The 23463-nt window shown below is 45.6% G+C and overlaps 1 protein-coding gene and 1 long non-coding RNA gene across 6 annotated transcripts in view; both read right to left on the reverse strand.

Annotated features, from left to right (window-relative positions):
• Positions 1–23463, reverse strand: part of LOC310826891 — a 155493-nt gene that overhangs the window by 3420 nt on the left and 128610 nt on the right. The gene's annotated exons all lie outside the window — the stretch shown is intronic.
• P2RX3 (purinergic receptor P2X 3) overlaps positions 184–23463 on the reverse strand; it is a 29242-nt gene continuing 5962 nt past the window's right edge. Inside the window, exons 1-12 of one of the 5 annotated variants that reach the window (XM_083701217.1) lie at positions 17064–17690; positions 16695–16830; positions 9536–9607; positions 8843–8906; positions 8021–8114; positions 7073–7150; positions 5767–5908; positions 4239–4375; positions 2957–3050; positions 1732–1797; positions 1127–1204; positions 184–448 (exon numbers count right to left, since the gene is read on the reverse strand). In XM_083701217.1, the coding sequence (XP_083557343.1) occupies positions 323–448; positions 1127–1204; positions 1732–1797; positions 2957–3050; positions 4239–4375; positions 5767–5908; positions 7073–7150; positions 8021–8114; positions 8843–8906; positions 9536–9607; positions 16695–16830; positions 17064–17086 (1110 nt within the window). In that variant the 5' untranslated portion in view covers positions 17087–17690 and the 3' untranslated portion in view covers positions 184–322. Of the gene's footprint in view, positions 449–1126; positions 1205–1731; positions 1798–2956; positions 3051–4238; positions 4376–5766; positions 5909–7072; positions 7151–8020; positions 8115–8842; positions 8907–9535; positions 9608–11250; positions 11284–15299; positions 15366–16694; positions 16831–16927; positions 16945–17063; positions 17691–23463 lie in introns of those variants that run through there. The other 4 variants (XM_083701218.1, XM_083701216.1, XM_083701219.1 and 1 more) reach the window with 4 other exon arrangements.

Consider the following 23463-nt stretch of genomic DNA (forward strand, 5'->3'; position numbering starts at 1 on the left):
ACCCAGGAATCTCCTTTTCTTCAACACTTTTTGTTGTGGCTATTTTCTCAGGGAAGAGGTGAGAGGGGATATGAGTCTCTGACAAGTTAAGACTCACAAGCTCCTGGGAGAGGTGGGCCATGATGTGAAACTGAGAAAAAAACAGAGACGGGGAGAGAGAGAATTGGGAAGCACACAGTAAACTGAAACCAACCAACTAGTTCCCTCAACCCCAGTGGTGCGATGAGACAGAAGAATCCAAATTGAAGGGCTGTTATGTGGTGCAGCACCCAGGACAGCAGAGCAATGTAGGAAATTTGTTAATGTCCTCGTCACATGTCTGTCAGAGTCCAATTGAGAAGGTGCCTGAATCAGTTGACTGTTTCTCCTCACAACGACGTCCCAGGGTCTGGTTGTTCTGGTAAATGGGGCTTCCAGAAGTGTCTGGATGCAACACTTTCTCTGACACCTGGGTGCGGAGAGAGACAGAAAGCTGTTACCTTTGTAGAGGAATCATTATTATTCCTATTTATTACCTCTATATCATACTTTTCCTCTAAGGAGCTCAAGGTGGCATACATGGTTCTCCCCACAACAACCCAGAGAGTTTAAGTTAGGCCAAGACACAGTAACTTGCCTAAAGTTACCTAATGAGCTTCACTGCCAAGTGGGGATTTGATCCTGCGTCTCCTAGGGCCTAGTCCAACACTCTAACCCCTGCCCCACACTAGCTTGCACAATTCTGAATATTTCTTCTTATGCTCTATTCTGCAGACCATGACTTAGCTCCTTGTGACAGGGCAAGAGCAGGGAAGAAGTGAAGAGGCTGCAGTGTTCTAACTGTGCACCAGCACACTTGCTCATTTACACTGAGTCATGGTTTGGTTCAGTGTTACGTGTGAACAAGGCTGGGGGTGAAGCTAAAAAGTTGAGTAGAGGGGAGTTTTCCCCATAGCGAGCAGAGTCTACTATAATGGATCTTCAGCTGGTGGGCCAAGATGCACTGCTAGGTCATCATTTGACATAAAATGGGTTACAACAGCAGCACTGCAACCATAAGAGGCTCCTGGTCTGAAAAGGCTGAGGTCTACTGGCACGGGGGTACTTTTGCTGGCAATGAACTTAACTGTGTGCTGTAGAGACCCACCTCTTCAAATTTCTTGGCCTTGTACTGATCTGCTCCCTTCAGGAAGTTGAGGAGAATAATGTCACACAAGACTGTCCCCTGAAGTGAGAAGAGAACAGGTGAGATGGCCTCTCACAGGAGAAGTGGCCAGGCAAAATGGTACAGCAGAAGAAGCAACTCTGGGCATAACTGACTGACTGGTGCATTAATCAACATTTTCAGATTAGAAAAAGCTTCCTGACCAAGAGGAAGCTCAAATCCTTGATCCTCCGGAGCTTCCTAAAACCCAGCACTTTCCACTCTCCTCCCCAGTCGGAGAATCCATACGGACATAAAGAGAGGCTGGTGGATCAGGCCAATGGCCAATCTAGTCCAATATCCTGTTCTCACAGTGGCCAGCCAAATGCCTGTGGGAAATTTGGACAAGAGCACTCTGGCTGTCCAGAAGGAAATGTAGCTCTTGGGCTGAAAAAGTGTCCACACTGCGCTAGAGAGCCTTGTCCTAATCAGGTGTGTGAAGTTCTGAGAACTAAAACCCATCAATGGTGAAATCCAAACAGTTCTTTGGACTAAACAATGAAAGGAGAGAAGACATGACAAAACCTTGGGCAATCCAAAATGCTTACCACCCCAACAGACGTGAAGGCTGCCACTGTGTTGATGAGGGTTGGGATGATGTTGAATTTCCCAGCCTGAGGGAACACAAGGTAAAGTTAGCATACCAAAAACGGTTCTCCTTGAAGAATCAGAGGATTGGAATAAATGTCAGCGAACTAGGATACCACCAAAATGGCTCCCCCTCCAGTTGTGAAAGGCGTTCTTGGGCTATTCATGAAAGGACCTCTACCTTAGCTTGCAGCTCTCTGTAGAAGGGCCACAGTCGTGGATGCCACTGTCATCTTAATCATTCCAGCTTACCGTCTTTGGCATGGCCACTGGTGTCACTTTGATGGTCAAGAATCCAGAGTTCCACAATAATAATTCAATATGGAATTATTGATTAATTAACATACTACAGAAGAATGGGTAACTAGCAGCATCTGAACACATTTGTGAAAAGATGGGTTTTATTTGTGATGTTTTGAAGGAATAATTTTTGAATGTATGCATATCCTTCGAGATCCTAACGTTGCCACTTCTTATTTACTTTAGAGAGTCATTTCTGTTAGCACTGTTTTACTTTATGTTTCGTTGATATAGAATTAATTAAAAACGCCCCCCAAAAGCTGCTCTTCTGATTTCAACTAACTTGGGCTGTGATCCTAACCCCACTTAAGGTAAAGGGACCCCTAACCATTAGGTCCAGTCGCCGATGACTCTGGGGTTGCTGCACTCATCTCGCTTTATAGGCCGGGGGAGCCGGAGTACAGCTTCTGGGTCACATGCCCAGCATGACTAAGCCACTTCTGACGAACCAGAGCAGCACACAGAAACGTCGTTTACCTTCCCACCAGAGTGGTACCTATTTATCTACTCGCACTTTGTCATGTTTTCGAACTGCTAGTAAATCCCACTGAATCCAATAGTGTTTACTTCTGAATAGACATGGTCAGGACTGCAGCCTCAGTCTGGATCAACCTGATTCCTTTCATTAAAATACTGTAGCTGAAATCCTACAATTGGACGCCTGGAAGTACTTTCCCTTGAATTTCATGAGGCTCATCAGGATAGAAATGTATAGGATTGTGCTACAAGCACCCCTTGCAAGACATATTGCCTTTGTAAATGCATAAGGACCTGGGCTTTGAACTCCCTGGGCATTAGTTAAGATTTGACTCTCTCCCACCATATCCCATCAGGCCTCTGTCTAGCCATTGCTTTCTGTTTGCGCAGTTGCCCTGTGCCACTCACATTCCCGTATACCAGAACATCAAAGCGAATGCCAAAGGCTTTCATGAGGGTGCGGAACTCTGTGCCGTTCTCTTGCTTGTAGTATTTGGCATATCTGTGGGCGAGAGAAAGGGGCACACACAAGTCCATGGGTCTGTTTAGGCCAACAGCAAACACATGACTGCATGTACATACACATCCATGCAAGGTAAACATAATGGTGAGGTGCCATTGGATGGTTGTAACAGTAGAAGAGGAGAGTCGGAAGACTGTGAACCTGCAATAGAAAGCTTGCCAGCTAGCAGCTAGAAGGCACTAAGGCTGTTACTTGCAAACTGTGGGTTGTGTCCAACAGAGCCATCCTGTTCACACAAGGACTTCCCTTCCCTCTCCACTTCCCATGTGCTCTAGAAGGTTAAGGGGACAGAATGGGTGGGTGTACAGGGAGAGGGAGGAGAAGTTCTGTTGCACAAGCAAAAGTCTTTGGGGAAATCGGCAACTTCGTTGGATAGAACCCTGAGTGCCTCAACACACCAGTACTTAGTTACAAAACTTCCTATCACACCATGAGAAATAAATGAAACAATTAAAGGTGCTGGGACCCCAAAATACACAGGAAGTTGTTTCAAAACAATAATTCGCTAGCTCAATACTTTCTACTCCATTGGTCTGCTGTGGGTGTGTCAGGAAACACTGCAATCTCACAGCCTGATCTAAGATGGGCTGCAACAGTGGCACAACTATCATACAAAATATGTGGTAAAAAGGATAAGAAATGGGTGTCAAATGCAAGTCTGAGTTAAAGGTGGGTCCCAGGTCTCAAAATATTGATGACTGTTAGTCTATTCTGACTGACAGAAGCGCTTCAAATTCTCAAACAGATTTTTCTTTCTTTCACCTATCTGATAATTCACCTAGAAATAGCAAGGGTTGAATCAGGCCCCTTCTGCATGCAAATTGTGCCCTTCGCTACTGAACTGCCATTCTTCCCCTTTGTTCTCTGTGTGTGGCTGGCAGAGTAAGGACACTTGCATTTATGTACAGAGCAGATGTGTCTCATGTGCGAGACGAGTTCTGCAGCTGAAAAGTCATATATAATGAGGGCTGCCTCTGGTGTATCTGCACAGGGGGAAAAGCAGGTGGAAGATGTGTGGGTGGGCACGAAAGTGCACAGGACAGCATGTTCACAAGCCACAGCAAGGGTGAGAATGTGGGGAAGAATCTTAAATTACAAAGTGATTGCAACAGGGGAAGGGATTCCGAGTATTGGTTTTGATTGAGGACTGAAAAGCTCTGCACTTACCTGAAATTGTATCCATTAGAGACTTTGTTCTTTTCAGAGACACCATCAAGCCGGTTGAATGAATAGCTGGGGACGCAGCGATCCCAAGAATGGTCCAGGTCACACACCCATCCGATCTTGATCCCTATTATCCCACCCTGTGCGGAAAAACACACCCTCAGGCAAAATCTCCCTACAAGCTGAGCAGGGAGTTTCTGGCCACTAAGCAGGGACAAGGAACTTCACAGACACAGAGCCAGTTCTAAAGGCATGTGGCCCAAGATCACGTCACACTAATTAAATTATGCTTTGTGGTCTTTAATTGTTTTATTGTGCAATTTAGGGTCACTAAAATACAGTGGTACATCAGTTTCTGAACATCTTTGTTGACAAACATTTCAGTTTTTGAATGCATCTTGGAAGTCGAACATGCCACGCGGCTTCTGTACTGAGTTTTCCATATTGTGTTTTCTGTATTAAGGCTTCTGTATTGAGTTTTTGGTTTTCAAACGTTTCAGAATTCGAAGAGTGTTCCGGAACGTATTACGTTTGAAAACCGAGGTACCACTGTATAGTACAAGGGTGGGTTTTCCCCACCACCACCTTTTTAATTCATGCTTACACATGGTGTGAGGGGTTCTAATCCTGACTACCGATGGATTGTGAATAAATGGTAGCTAATCTGGATCCATTGGAATGATAGGAATCTGCTTTACACACAGACAGAGACCATCAGTAATGGAACTGAGACAGTTTGTAACTGCAAGTGTGCAGGTTTGCCTGTTATGGTCACACACAGACCCTTGTTGAGGCTGGAGAAATAATATGCTTGCTTCTTTTGTTGACCTCTCATCTCAAGGTCCAAAAGAGGAGAGGGAGGCGAAAGTTAGAGAGGATGCAGCTTAAGGATATCAGTCTTAATACCAAAAGATAGAGAAGTCAGCGTAGAGATCAAAGGTACAGAGCTAGAGTAAGCAACCTCCAGATTCCTACACTATCTGTTCAAACTCCCTCTTTCTGTAAGCTGAGTTGCACCCAAGCTTCCAGAAAGTGGTCCATCAAGTTCAATATTGTCTGCACTGAGTGGCAGCAGCTCTCCAGGATTTCAGAGCTCTATTTGGAGGGGCTGAGGAGTAGCATCTCCAAAGTACAGGGGTGCAATTTTATGAACATCACCATAAAGTTATCTACCCTAACCCCATGCCTGTGGTCCCTGCAATCTCTGTTTGCAAATGCTTTCATCCTGGTACCACTGTTGCACCATTTATTTCAATGGTTCTGATGTACATTTACCGGTATATCCCTGCTCTGATCTCTAAGGAGATCAGAGCTGTACAGTACTTTAGAATTTCAGCAGCTTTGCAAGGTAGGACAGACTGTGTATCAGTGAGTTCCCAAGACCACTGAGAAAGCATCACAGCTGAGGGGGAGATTGAGGTCAGAAACTAGGCTTCCAATGCTCAAAACTGCAATCCTGGCCACTACCCCACAGCAGCCACAGAGCACTCATTCGACTGCTTCATATTGGCAGCAGTACGGTAATACTCACTGTGTCAGCCAATTGGGCAAAGTCTTGCCCAGCAAATTTCACTATATCCCCAAGGCGCAGGATGGGGCAGAAGGGTTGCTCCACCGGGTTGAAGCGGCATCTCTTGATATCTTCAGCTGTGAGGTTGGGTAGGAGGTTTCCCCTGGGAAGGAGGCAAAACAAGTCAGACTAAGATGAAAACTGCTGAGCCCCAAATGAAGAGAGTGAGGAAAGTCAGAGGCAAGGAAAGTCAGGGCTTGGTGGCGCAATGCAACTCGGTCTGAGGAGCCTGCCCTACTGCTCCCTTCACCTAGAAGTAATTGGAGGTGGCACTAGAGCCACAGCCATCACAGGGTGAAAGAGACCGGCCAGAAGAACTGCAAGGTTTGCTAGGGGATGTGTGAGCTGCACTCTCAACATTCCCAGTCTACTTCTGCAGCACAACTTGCTTGACAATGAAACAGCGAGCCCTGACTCTCCCCAGTGGCCAAGGGGAATGCAGAGTCAATATGGACTGCTTTGAGGTTTCACCTTACAATCAATAAATGCTATATATATATATATATATTGAAATAAAATAAATAAAAATAACTTGCTTGGAGACATTATGAGGGAGAGAGGTCATTATAGGGGTCTCGCTCTCTCTCTTTCTCTCTCTCTTCACAGATGCTTGCTGGCACAATTCACATTCTTACTGTTCGCAAAAAAAACCCCAAACCTGAATCTCTAGAGGGGAAAGAATAATATTGGTGTGGAAGAGCCTGCTTTGCTGACATGCAACCTGCACCCACTACACTGCACATTAGCCATGCCCTCCAGGTGTTCCAGACTACAATTCCCATCACCTGGTGGCCACCAGATTTGGGAATCTGCATCAGACTGTGCTTGACAGAGATGACATACTCAATCAAATGCCATCCAGTGGCTATGCCTATGCTGCAGATAGGGAACTGGTGGTGTTGGGATACAGTTCCCATCATTTCTGACTACTGGGCATGCTGACTGGGGCTGATGGGAGCTGGAGTCCAAGAGTATTGGTGGGGGTGGGGGGAGACCCGCACAGTTCCCTGTCCCTGCCCTATGCTGCAGACTGGTTTGATGGCCCAGGAGGCCTGTGCAGCCCAGCCACTGTCAGTCTGTGCCACCACTTCCCACCTTTTGCATGGAGCCCTCCTGCAACTGCCAGAGAACACAATTCCAGCGGGATGAGGAAAACCTCTGGCCAAGGGAAATTTCCAAAGGGCAGCTTTCAGACCACGTGTATCAGGAGCCACATTCCTGAATGCCATCCCCACTCAGGTTTATAGGCTGGAGCCCCTTTACTCACTTTTCAAAATTGAACAGGGGGAAACGGATGCTGTTCTTAATGAAGAGGGTGAAGTTTTCTGCTTCTAGCATGACAGGTCTGCAGGGAGAAAAGTAAAGGACATTGAAACAGGGTGGAGTACTGCAGGGCTGGCCCAGCCATTAGGCAAAGTGAGGGGACTGCCTCAAGTGGCAAATGTCTCCTGGCTATTTCTCCTAAGCCCTGCTAGCCATTTCCCTCTGTTGGAGGACAAGGGCTGTCTGTGCTTTCAGTGGGGCATGTCCTGACCTCCTGAAGAAGATTGCTGCCTCAGATGTGGTGAAGGATATGATAACCAGGTGAAATAAGATGAAATAACTCCTTCCTTGGAGGTTTTAAAGCAGAGATTGGGTGGCCATCTGTCATGGATGCTTGAGCTGAGTTTCCCCGCATTGCAGGGGGTTGGACTAGATGACCCTTGGGACTCCTTCCAAATCTACCATTCTATGATTCAGTGATCTCTGATAGTGGCAATATAGTTCCTGTTGAGGTTTCAGGTTTCTGTGCAAGATTATTATTTTTTTAATTGCCGTATATGGGGGATTTCCTCATTTTAAATTAGGAACAAGCCTATACTTGTCTGTGAGGCACTAAGACATTTCATGCATCCCCCAGTTGGGGCCTGGTTATGATGCTCAAGTCACCTGAAGCTGGAAGTCTTAAGAAGGCACTGGATCAGTACTGGGACAACTGTCAAAGAACCATCCTGTCCTTCCATGCCAGATTAAAACGAATGGAAAAGCTAAGCCACCACCCACGCAAGGACATTTTTGGCCTCAAGAAATATTTGACTACAGACAAGAGTTGGCAAGAGTTGGTCTGCTGGGCATTATTTGACTAGTCAGTTGACTAGGGCGCCAGCTCTGATTGAAGGTTCACAGTGGGGTTAATGTTTCTTCTCTTTGAAACAATCATGGTCCAAGCACTTACACGTTTACATTGTCCACCTCTGCTGGGCACCAACCCTGGATCTGACAGGTCTGGAAAGTGGAATTGTAATTAACACATCGGCCTGTCAGGATCCCTGCAGAAGGAAACACTCCATCAGGAAAATGTCATGGTAAAAAAAAGCAAAGCTCAGCATGTCAGGAAGATCATGCCTTCATTTAAAGACTACTTGAGAATTTGTAGTTCACCTCAAATAGCAAAACTGGATGGAACTCTCCAGCTCATTATAAGGGGTCCATTGCAGTCTCCCCGCTCTCCTCAGCCACCACCCAACCACCCGCCTTTTGATCAAGCACATCCAATCCACTGTGGGGCAATCCATGACTGCCTCAACCTGGCCGAACCCCAGGTCAACCTGAACTGGCCTGATTTGGTTTGGGAGCTGATTCAGCTAGAGCCTGCAGACAGTCTTAATCAAAATAATCTCTAAAGCCACATTATTCTTTTTAAACCACCATTTTTCCTGTGCTGGATGCCTGTCTTGTTTCAACACAACGTATGCTGGGAAAAATAAGTTCTACACATTCCAACTATTTATCTTTCCCGTCATCCCAGAAATTGTTCTAAAAATAAAATTCTGTACAGAGCAATCCAAGTACCAACCAGCCCCTGCTTGGCTCCCCCCCCTCCCCGGACTGTCACAGCATCATTCATGTGCCCTCAGACCATTGGGTATGAAAAAAAGTAGGTCAATGGGGTATAGGTCATTCTGCCAACAATGAGCCAAAGCCAATACATTTCACAGTGATAATGAAAGGTAAAGACAAGCCTTTGTTCCTTCCTTGTCTGTTGTCCGTTGCTTACCTGCTCCTGTGGCAGTGGGGACGGGCTTCTTGCAGTCTTTGTCCCCCATGCACTTGTACCCCGGCTATTTATGAAACAGGAAAGAGAAGAGATGGGCAGAGAGAATAAACCTCTACTGTTTCCAATATTAGTTCCCAGTTACATTGTCCCCCTGTTCTGAGATGCTCAGACTCCTGAGGGAGCTAAGAATATCTTAGCTCCCGATCCTCACCCTGTCTCATTCACAATCAGTCCTTAAATTTCTTTTTTGGAGGGAAGGAGCCCATTAATAAAATCCATGAACTCCACCCTTTCTCTGCCACCAATGTAGCCAATTAGTGTGAGCAGTTCTGAGCTAGACGGTGAAGGCAGCTTTTTATACTCGAAAATGAACAGGCCAGTGCGGAACGTCAGAGCTGCTACTAGCAAGAACACTGGACTGGCTGTGCCCACGTTGCTGCCACTGTGCCCCAGCACATCCGCTTCAAGCAAGCTACATGGCATCAGGAGGGCGGCTCTGCAGCTCTGCCCCACCACACTGACAGCTTCTGCTGCAAAGCTTCCTCTGCCACCAGGATAGTCTTCTCAAAGGAATAGCTAAGGAGGGAAGCACAAAAGGCTAAGCCCCTTTTTGTCTAGAGCACTGAAGACATGGCAGGAGAAACCACAGCCCCAGGCCACCTCCCTTCACCCTCTCTTGCCTGACCTGCTTACATCAGGGCAGACGCCTTGGAACTGGTTCTTCGTCACAATGAGTTTGGTGATGATCACAAAGACCGATGTTCCCTAGAAGCAGGTGGGAGCAGGGTGGGAAAGGAGGGAAAAGTTCACGTTGTCGCAAGGAAGGGCACAGAGACAGAAGAATGGTGAACAAATGAGTTACTGCGGTCACGGATCAAGAAAATAAAATGCAAAATTAAACCCAAACGACAAGTTGAAGAAGAGTATGCCAAGTGAAGCAATGGGTGGGAAAGAATCAGAAAACACCCAGGCAAGGATCAAAGCACAGACTAAGAGACGGGGACAAGCAAACATTTTTTTATGAGCCTGCCTGTCCACAGCGACCAATGTTAGTCAGCTGCAAACAACTCTCAATAAGTTTGCAAAAATTCACCATACCAGACCTGTGACTATTTTTGCAATGGATTAGAATTTTAAAAATAAGACCCTGAGGCAACGAATTGGAAAGGAGATGCAATTGTGCATATATTTTTTTAAAACAACAACACTTTTCTTTTTCTTTTAAAAAACCCTCCCTCTTCCTCCCTTGAGGAAGCTTTTCCACCACTGGGGAGGAAAAGGTTTTGGGGGGTACCCTTCCTTCCCAGGGAGAAAAGTTGCTGGGGAGGATTTTTTTCATCATAAAGGGTTAACCTTTAATGCTGTATTGTTTTTAACACTTGATTGGAAGCCGCCCAGAGTGGCTGGGGAAGCTCAGCCAGATGGGCGGGGTATAAATCATAAATTATTATTATTATTATTATTATTATTATTATTATTATTAACCCCTCCCTTTTCTCTGGCTGTTCTTCTGCAGCTACTCAGCCATATGCACAGTCACTTTTGCATTTAACATTTGAAAGGGAACTTGTGCAGAGAACCTGCATCCTGTACACCAGTGGTTTTCAACCAGTGTGTCGTGGCACCCTGGGGTGCCTTGAATAACGGTCAGGGGTGCCGCAGGCAATACTGGCCTCCATCCCTCTCTTTCCTCCCCTCCCTCCTCTGATGCCCTTTTGCATCTCTGCCTCCCAAAGGCTTGAACAGCCGTTTACTGCATCAGCCCTGGCCACAAGCTCCCCAGGTGAATGGGGCCTCTGGGGCCAGCCAGAGGGTGCTGGTTGCCAGGAGCAAAGGCTGCCTCAGAGTAAGCAAGCAAGAAGGTGAGGGAGCCCAGCCAGCCAGTCCACCAGCCCTTGTTACTGGGAATAGACAAACAAGTACAAATGTAGACTTGCCAAGGACAAAATTAACAATATTTAGAAATCATCTGTATAAACACAGTATTAGGTTAAGTTTAGGATAAGTACAATCTTTTTTTCACAGGTGTATTTTAACAATTGTTATTCTTTTCACTTGCAATTTTATACTGGGTACAAAAATCCTTTTAATTTTTCAATAAAGAATAACTTTTTTAAAAGCTGTGTAATTTCAATATAATCTAAGGATTTGTATGGCACCCTTGTAAAATGGTCCACACCTAGGGGCGCCTAAATACCTAAAGGTGTTCACATGATTAAAAAAAACTGAATTCTTGCAGCTGCATTTTTCACACAGGCTCTAGGAACTGAGATTGACCCTGGCTCCTCACAATGCATACATAGATGGACAAACAAAAGTAAGAGAGGCAATGTGGTGTAGTGGTTAGAGTATTGGCATGAAACTGGGGAGACATGAATTCAAATCTCCCCCTCTCCCGCACAGCTTACCTGGAATCCCTGGTTCATAAAATGAAGTAACTAAATTTCCATGTAAAGTGATCCTGAAACAAGGTCCCACCTTGAAACAAACAACACAGAATGTTCTGGAATGTCAAGTCTGGAAATAAGAAGCCGCAACTCTTAGGAGAAAATGAGTTTCCATTTTTCAAGCATCTGCCTCGGGACTGGGCAGGAAAACAAAAACAGAGCTGGTTTCTGTGCTTGGAATTACTCTGAATTTTCCAATAAGTTAAGAAGGAAAGTTCTCTTCTGCGCCACAACTTTCCCACGTCTGCCAAGGAAAAAGGTTACTCGGAGTTTCCAAAACATTTTATGGCAGTTCCTCTCCGCTGTTGCAGTTTTCGGCAAGCAAAATTGAAACATGTGGCTTAGAACTTGAGCTCCTATGAACAGAGTTCCACTGTTGGGGTGTTTCTGCTGAAGGAAGGGGGAAAGCATTTTTTGCTGATTCTTCCTCCCTCTTGCAGCTCCCTGAAAAGCTGCTCGGCTCTGGCTGATGCTGGAGTTTGGAGGTGTCCCCTCCATGTCTGAGCCTTTGCTGAACTACACATTCTCTTTGCTCCGTTTAGAGTGCACTCCCACTGCTGGTTTGAAAAGCAGGATACACACATTAGCCACAATCCATATTTATCTTGTATCAGTCCTGCCGTTCCTTACTAAATCTTGAGTTTTGATGTATTTTACCCAAACCAGCTTCGATCCAAAATGAGAAAAGAACTGTGTACATGTTACCAACTTAAAAAGCAGCAAGGTTGTCCTTTTTGTTGGATCGATATTGGATCGAAGTTGGTTTGGGAGGAAACACATCAAAACACACTATTGGGTGGGGGGGGGGAGATAGGGTGCAGGAAAGATATGGATTGTGGCTAATGCTGTGTGCACAATGTGTTCTGAACACCAGTGGGAGCGCAGTGGATGTTTCCACAACCAAAAAATGACCTAGCTGCATTTTAAACAAGTGGTGTTGCGTACACCATCTCCGTCCTTTATGCCTTTATGAATACAATGGTACCTTGGTTCTCAAATGGTTTAGTTGTCGAACAAATTGGCTCCTGAACGCTGAAAACCCATAAGTAAGTGTTGCGATTTGCAAACGTTTTTCGGAAGCCAAACATCCAGTGCGGCTTCCGCTTGAGTGCAGGAAGCTCCTGCAGCCAATTGGAAGCTGCACCTTGGTTTTCAAACAGTTTGGGGAGTCGAATGGACTCCTGGAACAGATTAAGTTTGAGAACCAAGGTACCACTGTAGCTGTAAAGACATTAGCAGATTATTATGCTTATCTCCAGGACATAAAAGGTTTCATTTGCTGATCTCTGCTGATTAAGATGCTGTTAAAAGGCACAGCAGCAAGCCAGAATGATTTTCTACCCTGTTCAAGTGCCGTCTTTTTTATTTTAAAAAAACAAAATTAACTTAATGTATCAAATATATGTGTTACCCATTTTTGTGGGGGGGGGGGTGGTGGAGGAAAACTGAACCATAAGACAAACAGCAAAGCATACTATAATCCATTAATGATGTTCAAATACAACAACTTGCATGCTGGTGTATTTAACCTTAATCCCCCCCCCCCATCTTTACCTTGGTGACAGATGCTGGGGGTGTAACATGACACAGTGCTCTAGCTGGCAAGCACTGCCTGTGGCTGGGAGCCGCCATTTAAATCCCCCCCTAATCCCCCGATAGAAACTGGGCGGGGAGTTGAAATGTTGGCTGCAGCTCCTTCAGAATCAGGAGCACTGGGCCCAGGAGACGGGCGGCCCCTTCACAGCCACCCAACATTCCTGATCCATGACCTGCCATGCAGAACAGGAAATGCCTTCAGATAATTTTCTAAATATGCTTAAGGATGAAGGAATGCAAACTGCTCAGTCTAGCACATGGGCAAGCAAACTAAGGCCCGGTGGCTGGATCCGGCCCAATCGCCTTCTAATTCCCGTGTATGGTCCGGGAATCAACGTGTTTTTACATGAGTAGAATGTGTGCTTTTATTTAAAATGCATCTCTGAGTTATTTGTGGGGCATAGGAATTTGTTCATTTCCCTCCAAAAATATAGTCTGCCCCCCCCAAGGTCTGAGGGACAGTGGACCGGCCCCCTGCTGAAAAGGTTTGCTGACCCCTGGTCTAGCACCAAGCAAAGGGGGGGGGGAGGAGACAGTTGATCCCCACCCCTAATGGAGGAAGGTGTGTGCTAGGAGATTACACATTTGCTGTTTCCCTGAGTGGTAAAGAGCTTCAGGGGCTGTGCTGCTGGGATGAGTTCTCCCTGTGTACAAAAGCAACTGAGTTCTGGTTTTCTTTGCAATATTTGTCCCCCTCCCACTTCAAATAGGCAAGCAGTCTGGAGGCAAACAGACATCCCACACGTAGGTAGCAGCTGCTGAACACCCCAGTTCCAGTTCCAGCTAACTTCAGCCAACCACAAGAGTCTGACTTTCTACCTATCCTGCCAGTCTCTGTTTTTGTTGCCTATTTAAATTGCCAGTGCTGTTTCTCATGTACACAACTGCTGAGAACCGTCCCATATTCCTGCCCATTCAGGAGACCATAAAAAGTCATTAAGAAATACGGATGGGTCCTGGTGCATACTTTTAAGGCCATAAAACAGCACAGGCCCCATTTGACATGGCAACCCCTCCCCCCGTCCCCAAAAAGCTGGGTTTTACAATTTATTTGATGCCAGTTTAAGACTGTGGTATTTGCATATATTTGTTGAAAAATACTGGATTGTATTTATGTCAAAATGCTATTGGAAAATATTGGAAAATAAAATTTATTTTTTAAAAAAAGAGTGTGTGGTATTTGCAGGGAGTTGGGTGGGGTGTAACAGGGAATGGGTGTGTGTATCTTTATTATGATGAATTCTGTTTTGATTCTATTGTATTGTTATGAGTTGGCTGGTGGTGGGAAGGCGGGGAGCAGGCTGTATGCTGAAACTCTTCTATCCCATGTCCAGCAAGTGTAATATAAGATGGGATTAAAATTCCTAGAAGAGTCAGGCTAGCTTCCTGGTGAGGTGGTAGCCTAGGTTATGGGGACATTAAGAAAACAAAGGAAGTGGATCTGTGCCAGATACCAAACTTGCTGGTAGTTAGAAAGACAAAGGTGAGAGCGAAGAATTGAAGGGTGTGAGCTAGAAGCTGGAAAAATGCTGCATGCTGGGAAGCCAGAAAGTCAGAGCGATGTTTGATTTGTGTGTGAATGCAAGGCTGTGGCTATGGGATAAACAAGGCCCTCTTGGAGTGTTAATGCTGTGAAAACCTCCATCGTAGGCTCAGGTTGTATATATGTGTAAATAAGCCATAACAACACCACAATCTTCGCTGTCCCTCTTTCCAAAGGAAGCACAAACCTTGGGTAAACCTTGGAACCTCACACCAATTGGATCTTGGGGTGGCACACAACAGTATATTGTTCTTATTCTACACCACCCGAAGATTTGTCTGGACAAAGGGCAGTTTAAAGATTTTAAAATCAAATAAATGAACATGAACACTTTTTTATTAAGCTCCATGAAAACTCAGTTTGCGGTGACTAAGTCAAACAAATTGACAAATTGTCCCCAACTCCCCGGCAGAGGTCCACATTCAGCTGCCTGGGTTCAGTCCACTTGCAAATGTTGGCAGAGACCTCAGGACACCATATCCTTCACTAAGCCTTACTCTTGGATTCCAAGCCCATCCATCAGTTTCGCTGCAACATGCAGCAAAAATCAGGAACAACTGGGACGAAGTTGGTAGCTCCAGAATTCGGAGCAGTTGTTCCTATCATCTTTGGGGGTGGGGAGTGGGACCAGCTCATGTTCTTACCCGCAATGTTTTCTATTCATGGAACTCTTCTTCTGCATTCTTTGTATTCCTAATGGGCCTGAGCATGTTTTGGGAATTTCCTGCTCAGTTGGGGAACATGAGAGCAACGTTAGAACTCTGTTACAGTTCCAATGGGGTTGGGGGGGAACAGCATAGAAGGGTTATCTGCGGTCCTGAGAAGTACAGTGTGTATATATTTAGAACACAAATTGCTTGTGCTCAGTGACCTGTCTCAGATTTGATGCTGAAGGTACAATGAAATCTGAACGCATATCCATAGAATATTCCGACTCGACTCCAATAAACTTTTATCTACAGTTCTGCTGGTGCCAGTTACTTGCTGCCTTAGATCCACAAGAAAGGCTCTTCATACCTTCATCTGTACTGTATTGCTACCAACAATCTTTCTTTATGGCACCGTTTGCCGTGGCAAGTAAGCAGGCATGAAATCATTAAGACACTTATTTTCTAAGAAGGCATTTAGAAGTGCTTTGAACAAGGTTTGCACTCAGGTGTGATCCCCCGGGGCAGGAAATACAACTGAGCATCTGAAATTGTGCAACCATGTTTGTTCTTTTAAAATACAGACACCATAGGCCCTGATCCTTTTCCATTTACTGTTTGTGTGCAAACACAAATGGCTCATTTGCACCACTAAAATATTACATATGTATATCTGGTTCATGCCTGCACATTTATCACTTGGTGGCTGATTTGTATGATTGAATGGCAGGGGCAACGCGTCCTGTTTTGCCTCCTGAGATGAAATGGGAACGTGTCACCATGCTGCCCATACCTGGGAAGCTGAAGGACAGTCACTGGTGGAGAAGCGATGCCAGTGCCAGTGCCACTTCTCCACTGGCGGCACAGCCGGGGGCACCCATGGGGGCACTGTCTTTTCAACTTCCACCACCTGAGGCAGCTACTTCAACCAGCCTCATGGGCAGGCCGGCCATGCTGAATGGGTCATTCTAGAACAGTGGTTCCCAACCTTTTTTATTCAAAAAGTGAACTCATATTCACATGGAGGAAGCCTAAAAGGCCATTCACCTAAAAGGCCATTCTCGAATTGCCCCCCCCTAAAAATCAAATTGCCCCCCTGTGGGGCGGGTGCCCCATTTTGGGAACCACGGTTCTAGAACATTATTATCACTTCACAAACAATGTTATTACATGGAGTCAGTCAGCATATGCATTCCCTTGCTAGTAATCAGGTATATAGTAGTCTTGTTACACAAAGTGATGCACAGTCATGCAAACTATAACAGGGAATATTTTTCTGAGAGGGGAGCCACATTACCTCCCTGCCCCAAGTTATTGCTGAAGCCATACTCTGCTGCTGAAGGGTTTGCTGCTGCTTTATTGGGTCTGTCCTACGGCTTATTGTATACTGTAGCTTGTATTGCTTTTTTATGATTTTATATTATACTTTATGCTCTCAAGTAACTTAGAGACTCCTTACATAGCATGCGACTATTAAATTGAAATGATGACGACAAAAATAAAAATGATTGATTTATCCAGATATCAACAAACCAAACGGCCTGCCCATCTTTCAGCCTCAGGAGAGCTCCATACCCTTTCAACCCAACTCCCTCCCTGAGAACTTCGTGAAGGCTTACCTGTGGAGGCGTAACATAATCAGCCGTGTCCATGACTTGGTTACTGTACTTGCCAAAGCCTTTTACCTTGGTCACCACAGAGGACTCAATGGAGGTGTCTCTTATTTGGTAGGCCTTCTCGTGCAAGAACACCCACCTGCAGAACGGGGGTGGGAGGTGGGGAAATAAACCAGTTAGCAAGTCCTCTAGGGCCCTAATGACAGGACACAGAAAATAATGGTGGACTAATTTACATGAGCAAAAACCACCCTGATCTTTTACTGCAGGGTTAGCTAACTTAGTGTGCTCCCACTGTTGTTGGGCTCCAGCTGCCATCAGGATGGCTGATGGTCAGAGATAATGGGAGCTGGAGTCCAGCACACTGCTTACCCCTGTTTTGGTGTCCTGAGCATTAGCACTGTTAACGGAATATCTCCCTATGACTACTAGATCTTGGGTCCAAGTAGTTTCTCCTCATGCTTCTGCATAGCCCTGTGGTAGCGAGGTCACATCTTCCACATTCTCTCAGCTGTTGCCAGCCAGTTATCTCATTTTGGGGTCTCCAGCTCCCTCCCTGTGGGCGTAATCCATTTCTATTGCAGTCAGTACAGATGTTATGAATTTGTTTGGCATTTCAAAAGCCTCTTCTGGTTGCCTTGTTATGAGAATTGGGGGGTTGGGGGCTTTCTTCAGAGAAGGAGTGATGAGGTGATCTGCTGGAGCGCAAGGGTAATTGACAGCTTCTGCTTGCTCTGGCAAGCAAAGGAAGTGATGATGTGAGGCTTTCAGGTCCTTTTAAAATGAAGTTTGAACCATAAACATACTATTTTCCAGTTCAGACGTTGTCCTATCTATACCATTAGCCCCCTGCCCCATAATAGCAGATCCCTCCCAGTTATTGCTTCCAAAAAAAAAAGCTGTTTCCCACAACAGGCCTCCCTGCTAGGCAATAAATGACGATAAGCCCTGTAGGAGGGCGTTTAAAAGAATGTTTTTGTCCAAACCAAATTGTAAGGCAATTTTTACTTCGCATCTCATTTTTTGTTGGGTGCTGCCCTCTAGCGCTCAGATTTATATTGATTTATCACAGCGATAGATAGAAACGCCATCCATGTATGCAGCTGATGGCTCTGACAACGGTGACTTTACCAAGAAGGAGGCCAGGAAGCATATCAGCACTGGCCAAATGGAAAAATGTCACCTGAACACATTTACTCAGCAGCACATACCACTGATTTCAATTAAGCCTGCTCCCCAATAAGAGCATGTGCTTAAGAATGCAATCTGTAATGCAGTTTGTCTTAGTTGGATTTCAGTGAATCACAGATTGTAAAGGGCCTTTCTATCATCAGTCTGATTTCCGGCATACAGCAGGGTGCATATATTATCCCTCAGTAATTCTTAGATAGTGTCTGTACCTTTTATGGGATATCAGACACCTAGCGCTGAATCAAGCACATCCATTGGCAAACTGTTCCAATTGCCAATTATCTTCCCGGCTAAATGTTTGCAGCTAAATTCCAGTCTGAGGGATTCAGTCTCCCTGCTGGATCCCTCTTTGGTTGCCTAGAGATTAAAAAATGGCCTCCGCTATGAGACATCACTTCCTTGTTCATCCCTTCCCTTGCTCAAGAAGACCATGTGAGCCAGGCACAGCTGATGCCATCCCATCCATACCAGAATGACAGCCTTTGAACATCACAAAGGAGAAGGAAAAAAAAAACCTCATGAAGTATCAGATGCCAACATTCAAGGTTGGAAGCCACTAATGGATCAAATTAAATTAGATATTTCCCCCCCCCCTTCCATACCCACTTAGAACTTGGTAAAATGCTAACAACATTAAGCACACGGTCATTTTGAAATGAAGCTGGCAGTTCAGTTAAATGGTCCATTTATTTCCCTCTGTTTGATCAACTCAGAAGCAGTAGAAGGGTTTATCCTATCTTACATCACTCCTTTCCTACTGCCTTTGCCAAAGACTGGAGTTTTGCTGTTGTAGGCAACATACGCACAGGATCCAGTCCCCTCCTCTTGAGGAAGAGCTGTTATTGAAGGGATGTCGCATTTCCCTAGCACTCAGACCACCCCAGTTTTGTCACTGGGGAAAATGCCCTGTCCCTCCAGCAAGGATGCTGATATTTGCAAGTGCTGTGTGGAATGGACTTTGCCAGCATGAGGCTCAGAAATGGTGACAACAACTTCACTGCTGGGTCAACACCATTTTATATTGACTACTTGGTAGTTACAAACTAGGGAGGCTAAGAACAACCCCAGCACATCACTCCAGTGCGGCAGCAGGCAAGACAGACTCAGACACTAGATGGGTTATACCAGCCTGGCCCCCATCCAAAGTTCTGGGCTACAACTACCATCAGCCTATGCTTGCTAGGGCTCATGGGAGTTGTAGTCCAAAACATTGGGGGGGCAGATTGGTAAAAGCTGGGTATATACCATCACCCTGCAATAATAATCTTTCATTTTAGGAAGACCATGTACTTTCCCTCACCCTGGCATCTGAACCATACCACACCCATCCAGCGAATGAAGCCAATGTCTATCCCTTCTATGGCAATGCATCCTGTCTCCATTAGGTGGTGATGGGATATCCTCCTACTGCTGTAGGATGATGGCTAACATGAGCATAGTGCTTTCAAGTGCGTGCGTACCTAAACTCTCTGTTTGGAGGTGGTGGTCTCCTGATTCATGCCACGGTGCATCTGCAGCAGCACAACCAACCAGACGCCTTCATCTGCCTCAGCTGCAACAAAACATGTCTCTCCCACATTGTTCTCCACAGCCACAGCAGGACTTGCAACCTTCCAGCAGTTACCCCCAAAGGCACACTCCTCCATTGTCTCCCGAGACAGATGGATGCCAACAAGGTGTGGAATGAGGGCTAACAAGAGCATATTGCTTTCAAGTGTCTACCTACTTAAACTCTCCATTTGGGGGGTCTCCTGATTTAAATATTTAGCGGGGGGGATGATTTGATCCCCTTTCCTTGGGATGGGATTGATCTGTTTGCATAGGGAAAAGTTCAGTAGCTGGATCTGAGAAGTCCCCCTCCCCAAATACTTACCCAGCCCCCCTTTTCTTTTTTCTTGCCCTAATTTAGAACATAAGCATGGAGTTTCCCCCACAATCGAGAGTTATAAACCTGCCTCTTAGTAAAATGGAAGTTCCTGAAGGTTCCTCAGAAGCTAATGGAATCCATGACCACGAACATATTTCATGCTTTGTGGTACAATCAATGTCATGCCAATTCCTAGACTCCATGCGCCAGCTTTGAGCAGCATGTCCATTACGCAGACTACAAATGCTTCGCTAGGCTGTGAGCCAAATGAAACCCTGCGAAGGGGGGGTTAGCAATACCTGCATCGTGTGACACAAGAGCCTTTTCAATCCACGTTTACTATGTAAGAACATAAGACGGTAAGAAGAGACACCCTTCTGGCTCAGGTCAAAGGCACATCTCGTCCTGCATCCTGTTTTCTCAGTGACCAACTAGATGCCCATGGGAAGCCCCCCAAAGCAGGACCGGAATGAAAACAGCACTCTCCCCACTTGTAATTCTCCCCACTTGGTATTCAGAGAAATGCTGTCTCCGATGGTGGAGGAAGTGCACAGCCAACAACACGGCTGCTACGCACGGACAGCCTTATTCTCCATGAATATGTCGAATCCTCTTTTAAAGGCCTCCCATGCTAAGTGAGTAAAGAATTGCCGTGACATGCAGCATCCCCAATCTACATGTGTTAACTTGAGAGCCTGCATAGACCCTGCAACTAATTGTGGTTTGTACAGGAGTATCATGTATCCTTTCGATCTGTGCAGAATCTAATAAGGCATCACAGTCAGCGAAAGGCTGAAGTGCGGGAGCGCCTCGTGATGGCTCACACAGCAATACCTGCAGGAAGTTCACAACCAAGCCCTCAAGTGGAGTCCAAAAATGTAGGCACACACAAACTCAGCAGAAGAACGTTTAATCCAATAGGTCCAGTGCTATTTTTCTAGAAAAAGAGGTGCTGGAACTCACAAGAACTCCTCCCTTGTTCTCTTATAATGGCGATGGCACTCACCTGACAGGTGCCGGATCTGAGTTCCGGTGAGTTCCGGCCACTGCTTTTTTTCTTAAAAAATGTTTATGGATACTCTCATTTTCCTACTCATAATGAAATACTGCCCCTCAATGAGGCGAGACTTAGATTCACAAAATGTTTAGGGGTATGCGTCCCCCCCCCAGAAAAAAAAATCACTGGTTCCAGCTGGAAAAAAACACCCTGAATAGGTCATCAACCAGCTGTCAGATGCCTGGCAGAAGAGATATGCTTTAACCAGGGGTGAAAGAAAAGAAATGCAAACATTATTGCAAAGAAGTTCAAACCACTAGCGTGAAGTTGGCATCCTTCAGAGAAAAGGAAAGGAGTATCTGTTCTTTGCTTATTTCCCTCATTCTCTGACTTCTGTTATTCTGCCACAAGCAAACTGGAAAACCTCACTGTCATCTCAGTCACTTGCCAAAATAAGGAAAGTCTGTCAATTACTCTGGCACCTGATAGCCCTCACACTACTCAGAATAAATATCATGGAACTGTGCTCCCCTGAATTCCCCTTCCACTGCGCTGATGATCCTAGGGGCTGATGAAGAACTACACATAGCCAGATGTGCACAGGTAAGATATATAACCTACTGGTTAGAGTGTTGGAATAGGACCTACACAGTCAGGAAGTTCATTGAGTGACCTTGGGCCAGTTGTTATCTTTCAGCCTAACCTACCCCATAGGATTGTTGTGAGGAGAAAATGTGAAGGTAGAGAACCATGTATACCACTCTTAAGTTCCTTGGAGGAAAGCTGAGATTTAAATGCAATAAACAAACAAACAAACAAATAAACATACATTCTATTTATTATTTTTGGATAGCAAGACAGCAATTACCTATTGCTAAACATCCCAAGTAGGCTAGTGATATGGTTAAACTTTTATTTTGCATGGGATGCAACAGAATTCTGAGACAGCGCTAAGTGAGACTGCTACCACACTGCACTTTATTCTTGTGGCCAAGGGTGTATCCGTTCTGTACATTAATTAGGCAAAGATTAGCCAAAGGCAGCATCACTTGTGAGTTTGTGTTGCTGATGCGTTCTTCTTCCAGTAAGGAAGCAATGTTCTTGAGCGTTCCGGCTCAGAAGGCAGAACAATGTGGATAAGCTGAAGACCCGTTTAAAAGGCCAGGCCAGCTACAGGTGTAGTGAGAAGCCTCAAAGAAGGTGGTGTCAGGAAGTAGATCAGGCAAATTAAAGTGTCAAGAACAAGGAACTTTGCAGTACAATACAAAACCCTCCCAAACCCATTTCTAGCTGTGAAAGTGTGATGAGAATCTCATCGCAAGCAGCAACTTATCTTTCAGACTACCCACCACTGCAAATCGTCCATGCTCATAGCATCACACAGAAATGAAACAGGATGGTTATTTCACTTGCTGGTTGAGATTTCATGTGCTATCTAACAAGTCCCACAATTGCACTGTGTGTGCGCACAGGTGCGGGGAATTTTTACCAGTGACAACATACTGTAGTTTAAGTATGTGAAATATTGACTACCTTGAGGACCCCACACATCAGATGGGTAAAACACTGTAGTCCCGATCTAGCTACAGTGTGTGGTGACTAATGGCCCATTCCTATGCATGTTCATTGGAAGTAAATCCTAGTAAGTTCAAGGGGGCTTACTCCCAAGGAAGTCTCCATAGCATTGTAGCATGAGGCCCATTGAAACTACTATAAGAACAACTTGTGACTGAGGTCAGATTGCATTCAATAAGATGGATGGCCCAATCTTATGCATATTTACGCAGAAGTACCGTACTTTCCCGTGTATAAGATGAGGATTTTTTTACGGATGGCTGCGTTGAAGTTAAATCCTTTGAAGACAGAGGTCCTCTGGCTGGGTCGGGACGACATGGGGTTGGGGGGGGGACTCCCATCTTTTGCGGAAGCTCAATTAGTGCCAGTGCCTTCTATCAAGAGCTTGGGTGTAACCTTCGACGCCTCCCTTTCCATCGAGGCGCAGGTTTCAGCCACGGCAAAGCTGGCATTTTCCCATCTCTGCCATATCAAGCCGTTGGTCCCTTACCTTTCTTGCCCTGATCTGGCCACAGTTATCCATGTGACGGTCACCTCCAGGCTTGATTATTGTAACTTGCTCTACGCGGGGCTGCCCTCGAAGCTGACCCAGAAACTCCAGTGGGTGCAGAATGCCACAGTCAGGCTCCCTATGGGGTCCTTGCCATGGGATCACATTCATCCAGTGCTTTACCAGTTACACTGGCTCCCAGTGGAGTACAGGGTCAGGTTTAAGATGCTGATTTTGACCTTTAAAGCCCTATATGGCCTAGGACCTCTCTTGGTATGCCCCGCAGAGGACCTTAAGGTCCACGAATAACAACACTTTGGAGGTCCTGAGCCGCAAGGTGGTTAAATTGGTCTCAACTAGGGCCAGGGCCTTTTCAGTACTGGCCCCAACTTGGTGGAACACTCTGTCACAAGAGACCAGGTCCCTGCGGGATTTGACATCTTTCAGCAGGGCCTGCAAGATGGAGCTGTTCTACCTGGCCTTTGGTTTGGACTCAGTCTGACCCTTATGTTTCCCTCCCCTTATGGTTTTGATTTATGGGCTACTACTAAAATGAAGCTGCATTTAAAATTGTATTTTAACCCGTATTTTAATTAACTGTTTTTTCTTTAATGTTTTATTGTAGTTTTATTGGTGTTAGCCGCCCTGAGCC

This window comes from Podarcis gaigeae (assembly GCF_964106915.1).
Source record: "Podarcis gaigeae genome assembly, chromosome: 1".
In the NCBI taxonomy this organism is placed as follows: domain Eukaryota; kingdom Metazoa; phylum Chordata; class Lepidosauria; order Squamata; family Lacertidae; genus Podarcis; species Podarcis gaigeae.